The 24,142-nt window shown below is 42.4% G+C and overlaps 1 protein-coding gene across 3 annotated transcripts in view; it reads left to right on the plus strand.

The window, feature by feature from the left end:
• TBX2 (T-box transcription factor 2) overlaps positions 1–24,142 on the plus strand; it is a 52,212-nt gene that overhangs the window by 17,438 nt on the left and 10,632 nt on the right. For all 3 annotated transcript variants that reach the window (XM_085876807.1, XM_085876808.1, XM_085876809.1), the window contains exons 2-3: positions 15,061–15,328; positions 23,085–23,231. In XM_085876807.1, coding sequence (XP_085732933.1) covers positions 15,061–15,328; positions 23,085–23,231 — 415 coding nt within the window. The remainder of the gene's footprint in view (positions 1–15,060; positions 15,329–23,084; positions 23,232–24,142) is intronic.

Raw genomic sequence — 24,142 nt, forward strand, 5'->3', positions numbered from 1 at the left:
GTCGCCGTACTCTGCACAGCAACCTTGGAATCCGAACAACAAAATGGCGTTAATAGTTCAGATTCCATCAGAGGTCGAAGCGAGGTGGACCAGTCTTAACCCTTTGAATCGATCAATTTGAAGATGCTTATTTTCGGCAAATTCGACCGTTTTTGTATGAATAAGGTTTTTCTGTAAAATGTATTTTCTTTGTGTAGTTCAAATGAAAATACACACTACTTCAAGAAAAACATGCGTTTCTGCTTCAGAATAGTGATTTCGAATAAAAAGCGGATCAGAACAATTGAATGTTTTGTTAAAAACATGTTTTAGGTAAATTATTGATGTGATTGGTGGAGTTTGATGGGAAAGTAAATTTTTTTTTTGTATACCTTGTCGAGGCTCGTGTGAGAACGAACACACAACGCTCAGCAGGGGGGGGGGGGGGGGGATGAGACAAGAGGGGCGGGAGTGGGACAGACAAAGCAGTGGGGAACAAAGACATTAGGAGATCTGTGGAAGGGAGAGGGATGGGATGGGGAACATGGGGAATATAAGATGGACATTACAGGGACTTTCAGGAAGGAAAGCAGGGAATTTGAACGAGGTGGGTTTGGGGCGGATTAACGGGGGTAGAAAAGATCGAGGATTTGGATGGGGGACGATAAGAAGAGGTAGTGAATATCTGTTTTGAAGGCCTAAAGGGAAGAATGGGATTGAACAGTGAGGGAGTTTATTCCAAAGGTGCGAAAAAAGAATAATGAAAGAGTGAAGGTGAGCAGTGATTCGTGCTTTTGCTAGTTTTACCAGAAGGGGGTTGTTGGCGGACCTTGAGCGCCCTGCGGAAATGTGGTGGTGATAAATCGCAGTCAGAGCGGGGGGGGGGGGGGGCGAGACCGGAGAGGAACTGGCAGAAGACAGAAAGACCACCGACCTACCTGGGGTGAGATGGTGAGAGGCCCAAAGACTCGGCCTCATCGCAGGAGATGCCAATGATCCGAAATGCCTTGGTTTGCACAGCGTGAAGCCGAGAAAGTTGGGAGGCAGGAGCACCAGCCCAGAGGGGAGAGCAGGACTCCATCAGGCTGCGGACGAAAGCTCTGTATGTGTTCAGGAGCTCAGGTGGGCCGAAGGACTTTGCACGATGGAGGATTCCCAGTCGGCGACTGGCTTTGGAGGCGAGGTTTGAAATGTGGCTTTTCGAGGAATAATTGTCAGATAGTGAGACCCAGAAGCCTGAAAGAAAGGACTTCTTCCAGAGGATTGTTGAGAAAGTGGATGGGGGAGTTTTTTTTCCAAACGGTCCTTTCGGAGAGACATAGTGAGAGTGTGAAAAATTTTCCGGATTGAAAGACATGTTCCATGTGTTGGATCAGTTTGTGATTTTTCCCACATCTGCAGTGAGCGAAGAAGCTGCTGCTTGCCAGTATGAGGGATGACACATGCTACAGCAGAGGGTGGAATCATCAGCAAAGAGATAAAGAGGATTTTTCAGAGAGGCGGAGAGATCATTGAAGAAAACCAGAAAAAGAACAGGGCCCAGAACACTGCCTTGAGGAACTACAGCCTGGACAGGAAAAGGAGATGAGAGAACTCCATTTAGGGCTACACGGCTGCTACAGGAGTGGAAGTCTGCGAGCCATGATTGGAGATGGCATTGGATACCATAGGAAGAGAGTTTGGTGAGCAGGGCAGGGTGCCAGAATGTGTCAAAAGCATGCAATATGTCGAGGGATGTGGCTCTGATTTCATGTCCGGCATTGAGGACCTCCATCCATTGTTGGGAGAGCAGAAGCAGCATATCCAGGATAGAGTGACCTGGTGTGAAACCAAATTGATAATCGGAAATCAAGCCATTGGAGAAGAGTCTGATTTAATTTCTGAAGCGATGATGGATTCCATAACCTTGCTGATGATTGGGAGAAGGTTGATTGGTCTTTAGTTGCAGGGATCTGTTTTTGCACCTGTTTTTGTGCAGGGTGGTAATGTTTGCTGATGTCCAAGCAGATGGCAGATGACATTGAGCAAATAAGAGGGTGAATAGAACAGAGAGAGGGTGAGCAAGAGCAGAAGAGCAGGTTTTTAGGACACGTGGGCTGATGCCGTCTGGGCCAGTTGCAGAATCTGAGTCGAGGTTTGACAGCAAGCTCTCCACCTTGCAGGAGAAAAGGACATGGAGTCCAAGGACAGTTGGGTGCGACTGGGGAAGGCTGGTCCAGAAATCGATGGGTTTTGGACACAAGATTTTGATGCAAACACCGAATTTAGGCATTCAGCTTTTTCATGTGCGGTATCAGCAGTTCGGCCATTTGAGGTTGATGAGGGGATGGAGGAGGAACATTCACCAAAAACAGATTTGATTAGACGCCACGAGGATTTGGAGGAGGGAATTGTTTTCAGGACAAATGCCTCGCCACAAGCTTCAGTGAACCATGGGCGGGAGGAAACCTGAATATGAGAGGGGATAAATCTGTGCATGAGAGAAAGCGAGTTTCTTTGAAAGAATTCCCAGGATGAGTTGATGTTGGAGAAAGTAGCGATTGGAGACCAGTCTGTAAGTTTGATGGTTGCTTGAAGACCCTGCAAGTCGGCTTGAGTGAAATGCCAGACTCGACGGCGCTGAGGTGGTTCTCTGATAACAGCCAGAGTGATGTCCACTTTGACAAGCATGTGGTCAGATGAACCGATTGGAGCTGAGGAAGAACAGCAGATATTTTCAGGGAAATTTGTCAAAATCAGATCCAGAAGAGATGGAGAACCGTTGGTTGAGATCTGGGTCAGGAAGTTGACCGATTGAGTCAGTCCCAATGAGTCACAAAAATCTTTTGCTGAAGTGCCATGACAGGTGAGAGAGGTATTCACACCGAGCCCACTGGCATGATGACAACTGAAGTCACCACATATGAGGAAGAGAGTTCAGATGAGAGGATAGAAGTTGATCCATGTTTTCGGATAGTGAGGTGTAAATGGAGTCATCACTCTTTGGTGGACGGTGCAATACACATATAAACATAAGGTGGGAGTGGAGGGATGCCGTAGCGAGAGTCATTCCTGGGGGTGTGGGGGAGTGAGGGCAGTGCATGGAGAGTGAGGAATAGAGTCTTTGATGAAAAGAGCAATTCCTCCATCAGGACGAGGCTCAGGTCTGTCATACCGGAGGAGGGAGTAACCAGGGAGAGATACTTGGGAGTCAGAGACGTCTTGAGGGAGGAAAGTTTCTGTTAGGCAGAATATGTTTGGTTTGTCAGTGGCAACCTGTATGGAAAGATCTGTAAGGTTTGAGTGAAGGCCCCAGATATTTGAGGTCCACACTGTTAATGAAGAGGGAGGGGAGGAGGCTTTTGGTGCAGGGGATGGGAGAGGAGGAGGAGGGTGGGACAAGAGAGGAGGGGGGGGAGGTAAGGAGAGTTGTTGAAAGAGTGTGGGGGATTGCAAAATAGCTCGGGGAGGGGCGGATGAGGAGAAAAGGCTCTGTGGTGTTGGGGGAGAGGAGGCAGAAGGCAGTTTTGTGGATGAGAGGGGGGAAACTTTGAGAAGGGTGATTGAGGGGCGTGAGTGGGGAGAGATGAGGGGGGAGTTTTTGAGAGAGGTGAGAGGGAAGCTTGGAGGGAGAATAGTGTGATAGTTTCTTTGAGAGGGAGGGGTGAGAGGAGTGAGTTGGTACTGAAGTTGTAAAAAAGAATGGTTGAAGGAAAGCAAACTGGGGTTTTAATATTTTTAGTTCAGAGATGCGATTAGACATTTCTTGATAGATGCAATGAAGGCGATTTAAGAGAATGGAGACAAGAAACGGTGTAACAGTTGGATTTTTTTTAGGCAAGGTGTGAAGGAAAGGTCAAATTGAGAGCAGTCTTGAAATAGTAGAAGAGTCATGCATTATGATACAGTAATGAGTAGCACACATGTGAAAGAGGAAGATGAAGCATTATAAGAGATCGTTATTATTATTATTATTATTATTATTATTGTTTGAGAGAGTTTTCATCAGATGAAGTAATAGAAAGGTTGGGGAAAAAATTGTGAGGTGAATGGAGAATTTGGATCACTAAACACAAGGGGGTGGAAACAGATCACGTGGTTATGGGAGAAGAACGTGGCTGTGGGAGGTGTATCGTGAAAGTGGATTTATTTAATTTAAATAAGGATTGCTTAACATTCGGAAAAGAGAAGATTGAAGTAAAATTGTGGAGGTGTGTGGTGAATTTGGAACTGTAAACACATTGTGAAGATGCTGGGTCGATGAAAAGTACAAGGAAGAGGGTGGAGAGAGACACGTGGTTACAGGAGGTGTATAGATCGAAAGGATACAAGGAAGATTATTAATTTTTGAAGTATTTTTGAAGAATAGGTAAGATTCGGGAATGGAAAGTTGTAGGAAGAAATTGTGAAGGTAATGGCGAGAGAGGGTTAGCTCAAGTTGAACAAAGATGATGTGCCGGCAAAGGACGAAGAAGAAGAGGAAGAAGAAGAAGAAGGATTGGGACTTGTGGGTATGCAGGGGGAAAGGTAGTTTTTTTGTTTTGGATTTAAGACAAGATGGAGTTTGGGATAGTAATTGATGGAGTTTGATGGGATAGTAATTGATGGAGTTTGATGGAATAGTAATTGATGGAGTTTGATGGGATAGTAATTGATGGAGTTTGATGGAATAGTAATTGATGGAGTTTGATGGGATAGTAATTGATGGAGTTTGATGGGATAGTCATTGATGGAGTTTGATGGGATAGTGATTGATGGAGTTTGTTGGGATAGTCATTGATGGAGTTTGATGGGATAGTAATTGATGGAGTTTGATGGGATAGTAATTGATGGAGTTTGATGGGATAGTAATTGATGGAGTTTGATGGGATAGTAATTGATGGAGTTTGATGGGATAGTAATTGATGGAGTTTGATGGGATAGTAATTGATGGAGTTTGATGGGATAGTTATTGATGGAGTTTGATGGGATAGTAATTGATGGAGTTTGGGATAGTAATTGATGGAGTTTGATGGGATAGTCATTGATGGAGTTTGATGGGATAGTGATTGATGGAGTTTGTTGGGATAGTCATTGATGGAGTTTGATGGGATAGTAATTGATGGAGTTTGATGGGATAGTAATTGATGGAGTTTGATGGGATAGTAATTGATGGAGTTTGATGGGATAGTAATTGATGGAGTTTGATGGGATAGTAATTGATGGAGTTTGATGGGATAGTAATTGATGGAGTTTGATGGGATAGTTATTGATGGAGTTTGATGGGATAGTAATTGATGGAGTTTGATGGGATAGTAATTGATGGAGTTTGATGCGATAGTAATTGATGGAGTTTGATGGGATAGTCATTGATGGAGTTTGATGGGATAGTGATTGATGGAGTTTGATGGGATAGTGATTGATGGAGTTTGTTGGGATAGTCATTGATGGAGTTTGATGGGATCGTGATTGAAGGAGCTTGGGATGGTAATTGACTGAGTTTGATCGGATAGTCGTTGATGGAGTTTGTTGGTGTCATAATTGATGGAGTTTCATGGTATTGTGGTTGATGGAGTTTAATGGTATAGTAATTTATGGAGTTTAATGGGATCGTGATTGATGGTGTATGTTATGATAGTCATTGATGGAGTTTTATGGACAGTAATTGATGGAGTCTGATGGGATAATAATTATTTTATAGTTATAATTATAAAATGATAATTATAATTACTATCCCAATTATAATTGGAGTTTGATGGGATAGTAATCGATGGAGTCTGATGGTAAAGTAACTTAAGATGGTATAGTGATTGAGGGGAGAGCAAATATGCAGTTTAAAAGTCCCCTAACATGCCAAAGTACATACATTTTATTTATATATGTCCTAGAGGAGTTTTTCGTGATTTCAGATCTAATAATATTTTTTCACAACTCATTCTGTAAAATGTAAAATTAAAAAGCAAATGCCTTTGGGAACGCCCCTAAAAGTTCTCCTGAAAGGGGCGTAACCCACATGACGTCATGTACAGTATGTCAAAGGCTGCACGTTAATTACTCGGGTTTGTGGTCTACGTGATTGTATTGCCTTCCTGTGTGTTTCCACATTTGATTGGTCGACTCAATCGCTTCGTTCATTTCTGCTTTTAAAAAATCGAACATTTGGTTTTGAATAATGGATGGCATGGACTTTGATTTGTCTGGTAGCGACAGTGAGTGTGAGAGAAATGAAGGATTTTCGTCTGAATCACATGGAAAATTGTCGGATAACATAGTCGCGGGAGGTGAAGTTCAGGCAGCTGGAAATGAAATACGGCCTTACCAGATCGAGCCCGAAGCAGGACAAGCAGATAAAAATGGAGATGAAATTCCCAGAGTTCATGACGATCGGGAGGACATCGAAGGAAGACTCGGAAATAACAACTGGTTAGACAAAATCCTATTCGTAATTCAATAATGTAAATTCGACTTGTATACTGCTCGATATCAGAAATATTTCAGTGAGGTGACGTGACCAGCGCAGCGCAGCGGACATGATGCACCACGGCGAATTAATCACAAACAAGGCCGGCGCATGTCATCGGCCGTGTCTCTCCGCGCATAAAACGAAGCAATCTCGCTGTCCGGATACGATGAAAACTTGTGTGCAGAACACACCTTGCGATACAATTGTCTCGAGTAGTCCGATAAATCTGACGTTCTGTTGCATTTTTATTTATTTTATTCCTTCTGTCGTCATGTCGCGCCAGTAGAAAACAATGAAGAAAAGAGAATAATAAAAGAAAGCTACAGCACGTCAGATTTATCGGACGAGTCGGACGGACGACGGATTTATCGGCCTACTCGGACGGACGATGGATTTATCGGACCAGTCGGATGGACGACGGATTTATCGGACTAGTCTCGACTCTAGAGTTGACAAGTAACTTGTATTCGCATGCACACAATGTATAAGTCAATGCGTAAGAGTCCCGAGGCTATGAAGCCGTGTAATAGGACAGATAAATTTGTCTTTCATAGTTGTGCCAAAATTTTTTTCCCTTTTCTTTTATTGCAGCATTTTGGCTAATTGTTAATGAATAGCAAGCCAATAGAAACCGTACCTTCACTTTAGAATAAACCCATGCATGTCGAGTGCAGCCAAACCTGGCTTGCATTTATGTGGAATCGTACCTATCCCAGCAGGCTGGTTTCAACGAACAATTCAATAAGCTGCAAAATGTGGGTGCAGGTTTTTTACATTGTTTGATTTTAAAATTATCTCCTTGCGCCTTGAAATGATGCAATATTAATCTTTAGTATTTTACTTGTATGTCCCTTTATTTTATTTTAATGGAAAGGTTCAACAGTCACATTTTATATTTTGCGGACATGGTATAGCCCTTTATTGTGCATACATGTATTGGATTTGTACACGACTACGACAAGGTAATAAAGGGATAAATAATTGCCTCGTGATTGTTGTGCGTACACGGCTCAGAAGCAGAATTTCTTGTCTCTGTGTGTGAGGAATGAGTGGTTGGGATGAATAGAGGGATGAATAGAGCCCGTGCTCAAAGTCACTGTCTTCGAAGTGGGCGCTGCAAATGACGCTCATGTCGCTGGGGCCTTTCCAGTTTCCCCTCGTCAACTTCACTTCAGATGTCCATATTCTCCGACGATTATCATCTTTCGGGAATACATGAAGGCTTACACCGTCTTTGCTTATTTTGCTGCATCCTGCTACGATACATCTTGCAGGCATTTTCGAAAGTACGGCTAAAACTATTTAAAACTTTCGCGAAACAATCACTGGAATTAAGACGATCACAGAGATTTCACTAACATGTGCAAAATGCATTTGTACGTACTTTATAAGGTGCGCGACATCTCAACTCTCGAGTCGATCCACTCTGTGCGAGTTACTGTATGTGACGTCACGCTGCGATTCGCTGAAATCAATTTTTAAGGGGCGGGGGCATAGCACGTTGTGAAAGGCTCCAGAAATGATCGAAATATTGCTCTAATTATCCCATTTTTGATTAAAAAAAAACATGGGTAATTTCTTCACTGGGAAGGTCAAGTTAATATATAAATAACAAGTTTATTTTTCATGTCAGGGGACCTTTAATGGGATTGTAATTGATGGAGTTTGATGCGACAATCAGTGATGGTGTATGATATGATAGTCATTGATGGGATAGTCATTGATGGAGTTTCGTTGGGATAGTCATTAATGGAGTTTGATGGGACAATTATTGATGGAGTTTGATGGGATAGTGAGTGATGGCATTTGATGGGATAGTGATTGATGGAGTTTCGTTTGGATAGTTATTGGTGGAGATGATGGGACAGTTATTGATGGAATAGTGATTGATGGAGTTTGATGGGACAGTGATTTATGGAGTTTGATGGGATAGTAATTGATGGAGTTTTATGGTATAGTGATTGATGGAGTTTGATGGGATAGTAATTGATGGAGTTTTATGGGATAGTGATTGGAGTTTGATGGGATTGTGATTGTTGGAGTTTGATGGGATCGTGATTGATGGAGTTTGATGGGATCGTGATTGATGGAGTTTGATGGAATAGTGATTGATGGAGTTTGATGGGATCGTGATTGATGGAGTTTGATGGGATCGTGATTGATGGAGTTTGATGGGATCGTGATTGATGGAGTTTGATGGGATCGTGATTGATGGAGTTTGATGGGATCGTGATTGATGGAGTTTGATGGGATCGTGATTGATGGAGTTTGATGGGATCGTGATTGATGGAGTTTGATGGGATAGTGATTGGAGTTTGGGATTGTGATCGATGGAGTTTGATGGGATAGTGATTGATGGAGTTTGATGGGACAGTTATTGAAGGAGTTTGATGGGACAGTTATTGAAGGAGTTTGATGGGATAGTGATTGATGGAGTTTGATGGGATAGTGAATGATGGAGTTTTATGGGATAGTGGTTGATGGAGTTTGATGGGATAGTCATTGATGGAGTTTGATGGGATCGTGATTGATGGAATTTGATGGGATAGTGATTGATGGAGTTTGATGGGATAGTGATTGATGGAGTTTGATGGGATAGTGGTTGATGGAGTTTGATGGGATAGTGATTGATGGAATTTGATGGGATAGTGATTGATGGAGTTTGATGGGATCGTGATTGATGGAGTTTGATAGGATCGTGATTGATGGAGTTCGATGGTATCGAGATTGATGGAGTTTGATGGGATCATGATTGATGGAATTTGATGGGATCGTGATTGATGGAGTTTGATGGGATAGTGATTGATGGAGTTTGATGGCATCGTGATTGATGGAATTTGATGAGATAGTGATTTTTTTTTTTTTTTTTTTTTTTTTTTTTTGTATACCTTGGTCGAGGCTCGTATGAGAGCTAACACACAACTCACAGCAAGGAGGCATGAGACAAGAGGGGTGGGAGTGGAAGGGACAAAACATTGAGGAACAGACACAGGTGAACTGTGGAAGGGAGAGGGATGGGGATGGGACGGGGAACATGGCGAGGAGAAGATGGACATTACAGGGACTTTCAGGAAGGAAAGCAGGAGAATTGAAGGAAGTGGGCTTGGGTGGATTATCGGGGGTAGAAAAGATCGAGGATTTGGATGGGGGAAGATAAGAGGTGGTGGTGAACAGCTGTTTTGAAAGCCTGGAGGGAAGAATGGGAAAGAATAGAGTGAGGAAGTTTATTCCAAAGGCGGGAAAAAGAGGAATGAAAGAGTGAAGATGAGCAGTGATTCGTGATTTTGGTAGTTTTACCAGAATGGGGTTGTTGGCGGACCTTGAGCGCCCTGTGGAAATGTGGTTGGGACAAATCGCAGAGAGAGCAGGGGGCAAGGCTGGAGAGGAGTCGGTAGAAGACAGAAAGACCACCGACCAACCTGCGGTGATTGAGTGAGAGGCCCAAAGACTCAGCTTCATTGCGGGAGATGCCAATGATCTTAAAAGCCCTGGTTTCGACAGCGTGAAGTCGAGAAAGGTGGGAGGCAGGAGCACCAGCCCAGAGGGGAGAGCAGTACTCCATCAGGCTACGGACAAAAGCTTTGTAAGTAGTCAGGAGCTCAAGAGGGCCGAGGAAGGACTTAGCACGACGGAGGATTCCCAGTCGGCGACTGGCTTTTGAGGCGAGGTTGGAAATGTGACTTTCCCAGGAAAGGTCATGGCAGATAGTGAGACCCAGAAGCTTGAAAGAAAAGACTTCTTCCAGAGGATTGTTGAGAAAGTGGATGGGGGGGTTTTGTAAACGGTCCTTTCGAAGAGACAAATTGATGGGATCGTGATTGATGGAGTTTGATGGGATCGTGATTGATGGAGTTTGATGGAATAGTGATTGATGGAGTTTGATGGGATAGTGATTGATGGAGTTTGATGGGATCGTGATTGATGTAGTTTGATGGAGTTTGATGGGATCGTGATTGATGGAGTTTGATGGGATAGTAATTGATGGAGTTTGATGGGATAGTAATTGATGGAGTTTGATGGGATCGTGATTGATGGAGTTTGATGGGATCGTGATTGATGGAGTTCGATGGTATCGTGATTGATGGAGTTTGATGGGATCGTGATTGATGGAATTTGATGGGATCGTGATTGATGGAATTTGATGGGATAGTGATTGATGGAGTTTGATGGGATAGTGATTGATGTAGTTTGATGGGATAGTGATCGAAGGAGTTTGATGGCATCGTAATTGATGGAATTTGATGAGATAGTGATTGATGGAGTTTGATGGGATCGTGATTGGAGTTTGGGATCGTGATTGATGGAGTTTGATGGGATAGTGATTGATGGAGTTTGATGGGATAGTGATTGATGGAGTTTGATGGGATAGTGATTGATGGAGTTTGATGGGATAGTGATTGATGGAGTTTGATGGGATAGTGATTGATGGAGTTTGATGGGATATTGATTGATGGAGTTTTATGGGACAGTGATTGATGGAGTTTGATGGGATAGTCATTGATGGAGTTTGATGGGATCGTGATTGATGGAATTTGGGATCGCATTTGGAGTTTGATATTGCATTAATTGATGAACTTTGATGGGAGAGTAATTAGAACACTCTGCTAGCTGACCACCTCCTCACCATTGGTCCATTTTAGCATTAATGGCCTGAGGCCAAGAACCTCGACTCGAGTCATCCATTCCGGAATATGCAGCCCTTCCGCCACCCCCAACCAAATGGCCTTACAAAGGTCGAGAGGAAGGACGTCGGTTGCAGAGGTCAGGTCCTCCGAAAGGAGGACCCGAGGGCCGGGGAGTGGATGTGGAAACATTGAGGCTTGTCGCATGGTATTGTGTATACTGTGGTCCTAAATGAGGAGAAAGCTTCGAAATTGAACCCAGTTTTAATAAGATAAACAGTCTTAATGTTATATAATGCCCAAGTGTCTGTGCTTTCAGAAAATGTATACTTTGCTATGGGTCCTATGGATATAGTTGCTTACAAAGCATGTTTTTTATCCAAACACAGGCTATCAAAAATGTTAGGAGTACGGAACAAATTGCATTTACCAAGCTGCTACAAAATTACTGGAAGCAATAAGCTTGATTTTATAACCATAGAATAAGTTTACCAAGATGGCCCTATTATATAAAAATCAATACCAAAGGCTAGTTTGTGTTCAGAATACAGAACATCAAATTCGTTAGGAAGTACGTAACGTTTTAAAGAAATCTGCACTTTTAATCCTAAGATGTTAGTTTGGTCAGAGCTTTGACCCTGTCAGAGCAATAGAAAGAGGAAGAATTAAGCTCTACCCAAATAGATCCTGAATCCCCATGATGTTGGCTAACAAATGATATGCAAAACTTAATCATACAATGACTTAAATTTTTTGGTCCCCCGTGTCCAAAATGTGTACATAATACCTTGCTACAAGCCGTATTGACCGTATTGTGCCATCATGGTCACTCTTTAACACCTGCACCAGCACATGGTCCTTCTTCAATGAAACATGGACCTGTATGCGGTAAGTATGGTGGAGGGCTATTAGGACTCCTTGGGATCATGTCATGATGCAGGCTTTCCATACCCGTTCGGGAAGTGTGATTAGCTCGGCCCAAGACAACACGTCAAAGTCCAGCTCTGAATTGAAATGGTCACGCATCCTAGCAGCCAGAACATAGGCTTGCCAATCAGCCAAATAAACACCCTCTGGTGGGTCCTTGTCCCACTCTGCAGAGGAACTCAGATCAACACGCATCGCGACCTCATTCAGGTTCTTGGCGTGTGGATTGGTTCGCCACGCTTGCCTCTCCCCACATCGCTACAGAGACAGCCTGGTGTTGGCTTAGTGGTTTGGGTGGCGGCTTGGGATCCTCGGGTCCTTAGTTCAAGCCCCGTTGGGCTGCTGAATTTATACACCAGGAGGTTGACTCAGCCTGTCATCCTTCGGAGGTCGGCAAAATGAGTACCATGGCACTGGTAAGGGGGACACTGCATCAGCGGCATAGCCGTGTCCCAACCAATGATGCAACCAGCAGCCACAGGTTGCACTTGATAGAGAGAGAGCTACAGAGATTTACATTACAGATTTGCTGTGTTGTCATGATTGACACCAATCGTTACAGAAACATTTCCTTCATACAGATGTGTTTGTAATATTGGTGATCTTGTATTTATTTTAATATGAAAAGGTCCAAGTGGTCTAACGCTCTAAATGTTCAAGGGTCGAAGCTATCTAATCTGTCGGAAAGGTGGAAGGGGTCTAAATGGTGGAAAGGTTTGTCGGTTGTTGCGGTCAAAAGGTTACAAAAGGGTGAAGGGATCTAAAGTGTTGAAAGGGTCTGAAAGGTAAAAGGGGTCTCAAAGGGTCTAATAGGTTTTTAGGTCATCTTGGTATTTTGAGTCCTCAGGGTATTGTGGGTCCTTGGCTTATTTTGGGTCCTCAGAGTCTTTTGGTTCTTGAGGGTCTTCAACAGCCGGAGTCTCGGCGGTCTAAAGGGTTGAAAGGTACATGGTGTTCCACGTACCCGGACAACTTTGGTTGTAATGTATTTATATGAATATGTATATATATATATATATATATATATATATATATATATATATATATATATATATATATATATATATATATATATATATACTATGATATACTGGTATACTCACTCCTTACTGTATACCTACTTTTGCAGTCCCCTGTATATATTGTTGCGGATTCGCGCCCGCCGGCGTGCGGACGGCCACGTAACTCGAATCGCGGCACGTCGCCCACCGGACGGACAATCCAGTCGTGACCGTCTCGGACTAATGCCGGGAACCAGTCACGGGTGGACCTTTCGGTCTCACCGCGATCGTGCCAATCGGCCCCCGCGTGGGATAGGGTTGCTCGCCAAATTCGACCTACCTAAGTACCCACACGGAGGGTAGACCGGGCGATCGCACCTCGCCGCAGGTCGACTTCGGACACGGGCCACTTTAAGCGACCCGTTCCGTACTATCGGGATAAACGAGCGGTGTTATTCGTCGGCCTCGACGGTTCGATTAATTATCGGGCGTTTTAGCCCACGACAAACCCTTTACGTGAAGCAAGATGGAGATTCAATGAAAGAAATGACGAAGCGAAGCGGGAAAACAGTTCAACAATAAGCACATTTATTTCGCGACGAACGGAAAGCACACATATACAATTCCACCAAAAGCACATGTAAAAGAAGAAGACAATGCAATATTACACAAAAACCAAATGCAACAATGCAGATCTATCCGACTACCGGGCACACGCAACACTTATACAATTTTACTTCACAGACGGCGCCGACAACACATATTCCCAAAGCAAAAGAAAAGAGAACCACCCTCCAGGATGAGGGGGGTAGGCGGGCCTGGGGCCGAGACCGTGTCGGGCCTACCCGTCTGATGATGAGACGCAGAGCGGCGGTGGCGCCTCAACTCCGTGGGCCTCGCGGACGGTGTCTGGTAGGGGGTGGGAAGGGGGCCCCCTTTGTCGCACTATCTCAGCGCGGGGCGAAACAGGAGGGGGTTGCTGATGCTCGGGGGAAGGAGGATATTACCCTGTCTCGGGTCCCGCGGCGAGCGTCTCCTCCTCCACCTCGGTCGCGTTGCTGGCCTCTCTCTGTGCAGCTCCCGGCACCGACGCGAGCACCCCCTCGTCCGCCTTCGCCGCCGTCACCTCTCCACAGCTCCGTCCTCTTCACTCTGACTGGCACCACTTCTTTCCCGCTCCACCGCCGACTCTCTTGAATTCCGCACACTCAACTCTCAACTTCCAACTGAACTCACTTGACTGACGAACGCAGTCGTTTTTATAAGCCCCGTGGCTTCGCTCTTTTACCCTTGACCCTCTGCCTCCGACCCTTCACCTCTCTTGCTGGCTCCCCATTGGCCCGAGGAAAAGTGGGCGTGAATGCTTTTTGATCCATGAATTTGCATATAGCGACCGCCCTCCAACGCCCTGGAGGCGGGGCCAAATCGCCCCTCGCTCACCGATTGGACGGAACAAAAGTGGGCGTGAGTCGTTTTTGATCCGTTTTTCTGCGGAAAGTCCGTGATGTTTTTGAACACGCTGCTCGGTGCGCGCCCCGCACGAGTCCAGCATCGGCGCCCACGAGTGGCGCGAGATGGTGTGGATGAGATGGTGGCGAGTTGTGATGGTAAAGGTCGTGGCGGTTGTGGTGAAGCGGCGTTGTGGTTGGTGGTTGTTGTTGTGAAGCGGCGTTGTGGTTGGTGGTTGTTATTGTGAAGCGGCGTTGTGGTTGGTTGTTGTTGTGATGGCTGTTGAGACGTGGTTGGTGGTGGTAATAATGGCGGCTGGTCCAAAATAAAGATAGTAAAAGAAAAACGGCTATCCTGAAGAGTCGCAGCCCGCATGAATGACATTTATTCCCTCGAGACAACGGGTTTGGGCCTAACTACACATATACTTACCGAGATATCTCACCTAAGGGACCTGAATGGTGGTTTGTGAATTTCGTCAACCACAACAATATATATATATATATATATATATATATATATATATATATATATATATATATATATATATATATATGTATATATATATATACTTGTGCAGTCGATTGCAGATGATCATGCATCATACTTCCTTGCTTCTCTGTGTCCTCCTCCAATCCCTAATCTCTCTTCCATTTTATAGGCGAATGTTTCCACCATTCAAAGTCCGCATTTCTGGCCTTGACAAGAAGGCCAAGTACATCCTGTTGTTGGACATCGTTGCTGCGGATGATTGTCGATACAAGTTCCAACAATCTCGCTGGTTGGTAGCTGGAAAGGCCGATCCTGAACTTCCACGGCGGTTGTACATCCACCCAGACTCCCCCGCACCCGGAGAGCACTGGATGGCACGTGCTGTGAACTTTCACAAACTGAAACTCACAAACAACGTGGCGGACAAACATGGATTCGTGAGTTTTACATCTCCTTCATCTTTGTGTCCGTGGGTATCTGTCTGGGATACTTTGTTCTCTGTACCATGCACGTATTTACATAACAATTCTCCACACCTGTTCTCTGTACCATGCACGTATTTACATGACGATTCTCCACACCTGTTCTCTGTATCATGCACGTTTTTACATAACCATTCTCCACACCTGTTCTCTGTACCATGCACGTTTTTACATAACGATTCTCCACACCTGTTCTCTACCATGCACGTCTTTACATAACCATTCTGCACACCTGTTCTCTGTACCATGCACGTATTTACATCACGATTCTCCACACATGTTCTCTGTACCATGCACGTTTTTACATAACCATTCTGCACACCTGTTCTCTGTACCATGCACGTTTTTACATAACCATTCTGCACACCTGTTCTCTGTACCATGCACGTTTTTACATAACCATTCTGCACACCTGTTGTCTGTACCATGCATGTATTTACATAACGATTCTCCACACATGTTCTCTGAGGAGTGGCAAAAGTAATAAAATAAGAGGCCAATGAGGCACATGCGAGGATTGCCCAGCAACCAGTTCCAGTGTGAGCTCCAATGTCTTGGGTCATGTGACCCACAGTGAGCAGACCGAGGCTGCGCCAGCCGACTTTTATTACCTCCCCAAGAGAAGATGGAATGAGGTTGTTTTTACCCTCGTCTGTCTGTCTGCTTGTTACTTTCGGAAATCGAAGATTTTTCAAGTAGATTGGTTAGTCGATTTTGTTATTCTGTCTGTCTCTGTTTATCGCCTGCAGGTCACAATTCTAAACTGATCGTCATGAAACTTTACGAAGTTGTAGAGGTCGTCTCAATTGAAAAGCCCATTGATTTTGAGGTCAAAGGTCATCTTGAGGTCAAATTTCTGAAATCGTCATTTTTCATCCCATCGACTTGAAATTTGAACAAGATTTTCATAGTGCATCACTTAATTGGGAAACAAACTATTTTTGAGGTCAAAAGGTCAAAGTTTAACTCGATGTCAAACTTCAAAAACCATCAAATTTTATTTGAAACATCGTCATTTTTCATCCAATTGACTTGAAATTTAAACAGCAATGTCACTGCATTGCTGAATTGTGAAAGCATCTATTTTTGAGATCAAAAGGTCAAAGGTCAAACTTCTAAAATCATCAATTTTCAACTGAAAAATCGTCAATTTACATCCGATTAACCTGAAAGTTGAACAGGATTTGCATCGTCCATCACTGAAATGGGAAAGCAACTATTTTTAAGGTCAAAAGGTCAAACTTCTAAAATCAAATTTCATCTGAAAAATCATCAGTTTTCATCCGATTAACCTGAAACTTAAGCAGCAATTGCAGAGTGCATCACTGAATTTGGAAACCAACTATTTTTGAGGTCAAAAGATCAACTCAAGGTCAAACTTCTAAAATCATCAAATTCAATCTGAAAAATAATCAATTTTCATCCGATTGACCTGAACTTTGATTAAGATGGTGAATTTTAATCTTCATGAAATGGACAATTTCATGTATCCATGGCAACCGTTGGAGAGGGGGTGGATTTTGCAAGTGTCGTGTTCTGCATGACGTCTTTTTCTTGTTTGGCTGTTTGTCCACTCGCTCGCCTCCAGCCCAAACAGCTCAACCGATCATTCTGAAATTTTCGGAGATTTATGTCACTGAACCTGCGATGGTCCCGCATTGAAATTTCACAAAATTTGGTTCATCGAAAAGGCCTACATAGGCCAATTTAAGCCAAATTTTCTAAAATCCTCAATTTTCATCTGATTGACTTGAAATTTGAAGATTATTTGCACATCAGGTCACTGAATGCAACCGGTTGATATTGAGATCAACATCAGGCAAAAGGCCAGATTTCCCAAAATCCTCAATTTTCATCCGATTGAGTTGAAATTTGAAGATTATTTGCACATCAGGTCACTCACTGAATGCAACCGGTTGATATTGAGATCAATATCGGGCAAAAGGCCAGATTTCCCAAAATCCTCAATTTTCATCCGATTGAGTTGAAATTTGAAAAGGATTCACATATGATATCAGGTCATTGAATTCAGCCACCTATTAATTTTGAGGTCACCATTGACCAAAAGGTCAACATAGGCCCAAGGTTAACAACGAAGGTGGTATTTCTAAAATCCTCAATTTTCATCCGATTGACTTGTTTTTTTGAAGAGGACTTATACATCAGGTCACTGAATTCAACCACCTATTATTTTTGTGGTCACCATCAGCCAAAAGGTCAACATAAGCCAAATTTCTAAAATCCTCAATTTTAATCCGATTAACTTGAAATTTGAAGAGTATTTGCATATCAGGTCACTGAATTCAACCACCCATTAATTTAGAGGTAAACATAGGCCAAATTGGTCAATTTGGGCCAAATTTTCTAAAATCCTCAATTTTCATCCGATTGACTTGAAATTTGAAGAGCATTTTCATGTCAGGTCACTGAATTTAACTCCCAATTAATTTTAATATCAAAAGGTTAACACAGGCATAATTTCTAAAATTGAGAGATGGGGCCAAAAACTAAATATATCACGATATCTCAAAAAGTTGTGGAGGAGTTATGACAAAACAAGGTGGATGAGTTGGAAAGGTGACAAGAACAAGCGGATTAGATTTTGTTTCGGATCCAGCCCATCAGTGGGATAGAAAACGTGAACTGTTCCACCTGGCAGAGGGAAGCGCTCGACCGAGTGCCATTCTACTTTTTGCTGTTTCGCCAATTGTCGCTCCATGAGTGATTTTTTTCATTTGTCTCTTTCATTGTCAATCACCTACAGGTCACAATTCCAAACCGATCATCATGAAACTTTACCAGGTTGTAGAGGTGGTCTCAACTGAGACCTTATTGATTTTGAGGTCAACAACAAAAGGTCTTGAGGTCAGATTTCTAAAATCGGCATTTTTCATCCGATTGACTTGAAATTTGAACAGGATTTGCATATCAGGTCACTCAATTGGGAAACAAACTATTTTTGAGATCAAAGGTCAACTCAAGGTCAAACTTCTAAAATTATCAATTTTCAACTGAAAAATCGTCAATTTACATCCGAGTAACTTGGGAGTTGAACAGGATCTCCATAGTCCATCACTGAATTGGGAAAGCAACAATTTTTGAGGTCAAATGGTCAAAGTTCTGAAATCATCAAATTTCATCTGAAAAATCATCAGTTTTCATCCGATTAACCTGAAAATTAAGCAGCAATTGCAGAGTGCATCACTGAATTTGGAAACCAACTGTTTTTGAGGTCAAAGGTCAACTCAAGGTCAAACTTCTAAATCAATGATTTCAATCTGAAAATTAATCAATTTTCATCCGATTGACCTGAGCTTTGATTGAGATTGTCAATTTTAATCATAACCAGACGACCCGTGAACCCATTGGGTTCCCGTTGTGACAGCGGTTGATAAAAAAATCATTTCAAACAAACAAAAAAAAGAAAGAAAAAAGATAGCTCCAGCGAACTGTACCACTGATGTTGTTTGCATAAATCAAATAATCCCGAAGAGTACTTCACTGAATCGGGAATTGATTTTTTAATATTTTTTTCGTTGCCCGATTTTAACGAAACTTGATATTGTGCGTCAATGTCAAAAAAAAAAAAACGGAGAAAAGAAAGTCGAATAAATTATTGTGCGTAATCTTCGAAACACAATTTAATTTATTAATGAACACAGAAGTATAAGATCAAATGGCGATGTCTATTTTATACTTAAAAATAAATTGTTCTTTGTCGATACTAAATGTTTGAGATTTTTAAATAAATCGTTTCAAGAAAATAAAGATAGCTCCAACAAACTATACCACTGATGTTGTTTGCATTGATCAAATAATCCCGAAGAGTACTTGACTGAATCGGGAATTGATTTTTAAAATAATTTTTTCGTTGCCCGATTTTCATGAAACTCGAGAGCGCACACCGCAGTAGAATGGTAAGGTGGCCCGAAAATTTTTGCACTATCGTGTGCTGTTTTGGCTGTATTTCGGGAACATACATACAAGATGAGAGTTTTTTATATATATATATATATATATATATATATATATATATATATATATATATATATATATATATATATTGATGAAATGGACAATTTGATGCATCAATCGCAATCTTTGGAGAGGGGAGTGGATTTTGCAAGTATCGTGCTCTGCACAATGTCTTTTTCTTGTTTGTTTCTTTGTTAGTCTGTCTGTCTGTCTGTCCACACATAACTTTCGTGTTTTTCTCCGCAACCGCGTGTCGGATCAAGAAGAAATTTTCAGCATTGGAGCAACTACTCATGTAGAATGTTTTAATGATAACTATGATGTCATAGTTCATGGTGTGGCAGCCATATTGGAAAAATGGAAAAAAAACTTTGGACCTCTGTATCTCTGAAACTGCAAGGAAAAAATTGAAACTTGGCACATGGCAAGTACTCCTCATGGGGAATGTGATTCTCTGGAACCACTTAATGAAGACATGAAACTTTACAATTATGATCAAGTCGTGATGGGGAATACATATTTTAAATTTCAACTTGATCGGACACATAATTTGCAGCCAGAATTATTTAATTTTTTGATCTGGTTTTATTATCATTATTTTTTGAACAAGGCTCACTTGGCTGTACCTGGATGGGTTTGAGGGAAGAGGAGTAGCAGCTGAAATGCAAATCATATCCAGGTTCCTCTTGATGACTTCATCTTTGCTTTTTGCTTGTTTAGGTTCCTGCTGATTACTCCAATACAGTACTGTACCTATTTGGTCTTCTATATGATTTAAATTGAATTTATTTTAATCCCATTCTGAATTCATTGAATGATAATAAGAAAAAACGTCATGGATCAGGGTCAGGTGTCCGATCAAAGCGGGGTTACATCAAAGAAGGACGTCTTGGTACCCCGTCATCACTGCCAGCAGTTATAAAGTGGCAGTTATAATTATGTCATTAATTATGTAACACACCAGTACACAAACACCACACAAAAGAAGTTCTGGTGAGGGTCTGCAATCTCTCAATCAGTTTTGACCCAGGAAACCCGTAATCCCAGCGGCTCTGACTCCTCATTCGGCATGTTGCGGGCTCCCAAAAGGATATCCAGTCACCGCAAAGATGACTGCATCATCTGCGAAATTAAGGTCAGAGATCCTGACATTCCCAAAAGATGCACCACAGCTTGATCTCTCCGACATCCTCCCCAGAATCCAGTCCATACAAGCACTGAAAAGTGTGGGGGCCAGGACACACCCCTGATGAAGTCCAGTAACAACTGGAAATAAGTCAGAGATGGTACCACCACATCTCACAGCACTCTCAGTACCAGAGTATAGTTCAGAAATCAGATCGATCAGTTTTGATGGCACCCCACAAAGACCAAGAATCCCCCAGAGGGAATCCCGATTCACTGAATCAAACGCTTTGCAGAGATCAACATCGGCTGCAAGCAACCCCTGCCGAAACTCTCGTCTGCATTCGATGAGTACCTGAAGGGCAAGGATACGGTCAATCGTTGACCTCTTTCGTGTAAAGCCTGACTACTCTGGGCACTGGTGCACTGAATGATTCAGGACGCAATAACTTGAGGTCTGTCATCAATTCCATATTTGCTTTTTATTTTTTGAATTTTCTTCTTTAGTTTTGTCCTGGGATTTCCTCTTTGTAATTGTTGTATTTGTCTTGTCTCTCCACGCATTATTTTTTTGTGGGGAGGTGGGGGTGTGGGGGGGTTGATGTTGGTGTCATTTTCCAATCATTAAGTCTTTATTAACATTTTTACCTCCACCACAGAAGGTAGATGGAGGTTATGCTTTCACGTCTGTTTGTTTGTGAACAAAATATCTCAAAAAGTTGTGGACAGATTCGGACGAAACTTGGTGGATGAGTTGGTTCGGTGACAAAAACAAGCCGATTAGATTTTAGTTCAGGTCCGAATCCAGATCCGTGGGATACATTTTGTATCCGATCAGCCTGCCAAAGGTATGCGTAAACTAATCAGCCTGGCAGAGGTATGCGCTCTTCCAAGTGCCCTTCTCGCCATTTGTTGTTTTGTATTCTGTATAGTTTTGGCTTTTCCCCAAATTGTATCATTCTCATCTTCTATTTTGTTTGACACTTCTTCCAGGTTGTTTTGTTCTTCATAATCATCATCTTTCTCTTATCCTCTATTCCAATGATTTCCCTCATCTCCCTGCTTTTCTTCTTCTTCTTGCATTCATTATTTTCTTTCATTACCTCCGTCACCGAAGGTGAAGGAAGTTGTTTTCACCCCTTTCTGTCTGTCTGTGTACAGGATATCTCAAAATGTTGGGGACGGATCCGGATGAAATTTTGTGGACAGGTTCGGTGTGTGACAAAGACGAACTGATTAGATTTTGGTGAAGATCCGGATCCGACGACGAGAATGTTTTAAGTGATTCTTCACCATTGAAAGATAGGGCCAAATAGGTTTGAAGCACGATATCTCAAAAGTTGTGGACGGATTCGGATGAAACTTGGTGGACAGGTTGGGTGTGTCACAAGAACAAGTTGATTAGATTTTGGTGAACATCCGAATCCAGATCTGGATACGAGAATTATTTATTTTTTAAAGTGATTCTTCACCATTGAGAGATCGGGTCAAAGACAATATAGTAATGATTCGCAAGACATTTCAAAAATGTATTTGGCCCGATATGTTCTTATGGATCAGGCATTACGTGGCAGAGGTATCCACTCTTCCGATTGTCCTCGTTCCGACTGTTATCGTAAGCCTAGTGTTGGTGTAGTGGTTTGGGTCCTGAGTTTGTGTTTCGTTGGCCACCGAATTAACACGAAGTGGAGTTGACTCAGCCTTTCATCCTACTGAGGTCAGCAAAATGAGTACCAGTGTATTGGTGGAGGGGCACAGCCGCAGTTCCAAGAAATTATAGCAACCCGGCAGCCAAGCTGTCATATGCAAGAACAGAACTGTTATTGTGTGTGTGTGTGTGTGTGTGTGTGTGTGTGTGTGTGTGTGTGTGTGTGTGTGTGTGTGTGTGTGTGTGTGTGTGTGTGTGTGTGTGTGTGTGTGTGTGTGTGTGTGTGTGTGTCTCTGAGACCCAATGATCATATGACAAATACAAGGCGTCAGCAGTTCATATCACGTGTGCCAAAGTTAGAGAAGAAATGGCCAATCAATGAATGCGTTTCTGCCTTCCGAGCATCCCCCAAGCGACCAACCCACCATCTTTGGAATGGCTTTGCACTCCTCTGATATTTAATTTAGTGGTCACGCTATGACTCTTGAGTCAAAAATTTGTCTCATCATGGCCATTTCCATGCAATTTTAAATTGTTACATCAAAAACACCAACTTTATATCTGAGCAGCAAGAGCCTTTATGGGAGACAAATTAGACTCCACAACAGTCAAGGGGTGATTGCATCAAAGGATCAAATGAACCAATATGATGGAACAACGTATCAGGAGCCAGCCAAGGGGTGAACATACTTATGCAATTGAACATGAGTGCCTTGGATTCCATAAATATTGATAAAAGAAAATATTAATGAATTGAATGGATTTTAAAAGTTTTGTCTCTAAACTAGTTTGTATTCAGTACCCATAGGTGAAAATTATTTTCAGAGTAAGCAAAATGCACTTCTCTCAGGTGCCACCAGCAAATATAATGTCACATTGAATACTTTAATAATAAGTTTATTCATTGCATATGTTGCTCACATGAACAGATAATAAATGCGACATTCTTCTCTTTCCCTTTAGACTATATTGAACTCGATGCACAAGTATCAACCACGGTTTCACGTAGCATGCGCCAGCGAGTTGCTGCACCTGCCTTACAGTGCATTCCGCACATATGTCTTCCCAGAAACTCAGTTCCTGGCTGTCACTGCTTACCAGAACGACAAGGTCAGTGAGGTCGTTTCCTTTTTCTTTGCAGGAATGAGGCTCATAGAAGAGCAAGGTAGAATTGACAGTGGGACAAGCATGAAGGGAAGAAATAAACAGGATGAGAGAGAGAAAAAAAGAGATGATATGGAATACGGTAGTACTCCAGAGAGAGATGATACGGGGAAAAATGGCTGCCCATTCAAATGAGGACACAATAAGCTTATAAAATACTCGAGTGAAGTCATGAGCATTTAAAAGCCATACCTTATTTTCGAGCGTTTTCTGAACTACCAAGACTCAAAAAGATGCCAGAATACATCACTAAAACACCAATTTGTACTTCTTTTTCTTCCCCTCTCAAAACAATGTAAAAGTGCAGCCCAACCTAAGTCGATAACTGCTGAAGCCATGATGGTGATTCCAATACGAGGAAGTTACTTTATCTCTGGGTTAGTGCACGCAACACAGAATTTAAAAATATAGAAAACATTAATCGTTTCGTGAGGAAAATAAATCGAACGTAGACGTGGACTCAACCAAACCAGGTCAGGATTGATGGAGGGGTGGGGGGGGGGGGGAAGAAATGGACAATGAACGGAACCATTCCAAAAGCAATACATATCCAAACCATCACCCAAATAAACTGAAACAAGATTTAAAAGAATTTAATAACATAAATGGATTTAATCCGTACCAAAAGGACAGAATATATAAAACATTAATCATTTTATTACTTTTAAAACAATATTCATATCGACATTTCTGCACATGATAGGTGGTAATCCACATAGGAGACTGAACCAAAATCCAAGATTGATGGGGGAAGGGGAAGAATGTACCATAAGCTGAATTTAATTACAAAGTTGGATGAAATCCATTCCAACATAAGAAAATATGTGAAACATCAAGCATTTCATTACTTAAAAAAG

Source organism: Eptatretus burgeri, chromosome 4 (assembly GCF_056783735.1).
Source record: "Eptatretus burgeri isolate ZD-2024b chromosome 4, Ebu_testis_v1, whole genome shotgun sequence".
Taxonomy (NCBI): Eukaryota; Metazoa; Chordata; class Myxini; order Myxiniformes; family Myxinidae; genus Eptatretus; species Eptatretus burgeri.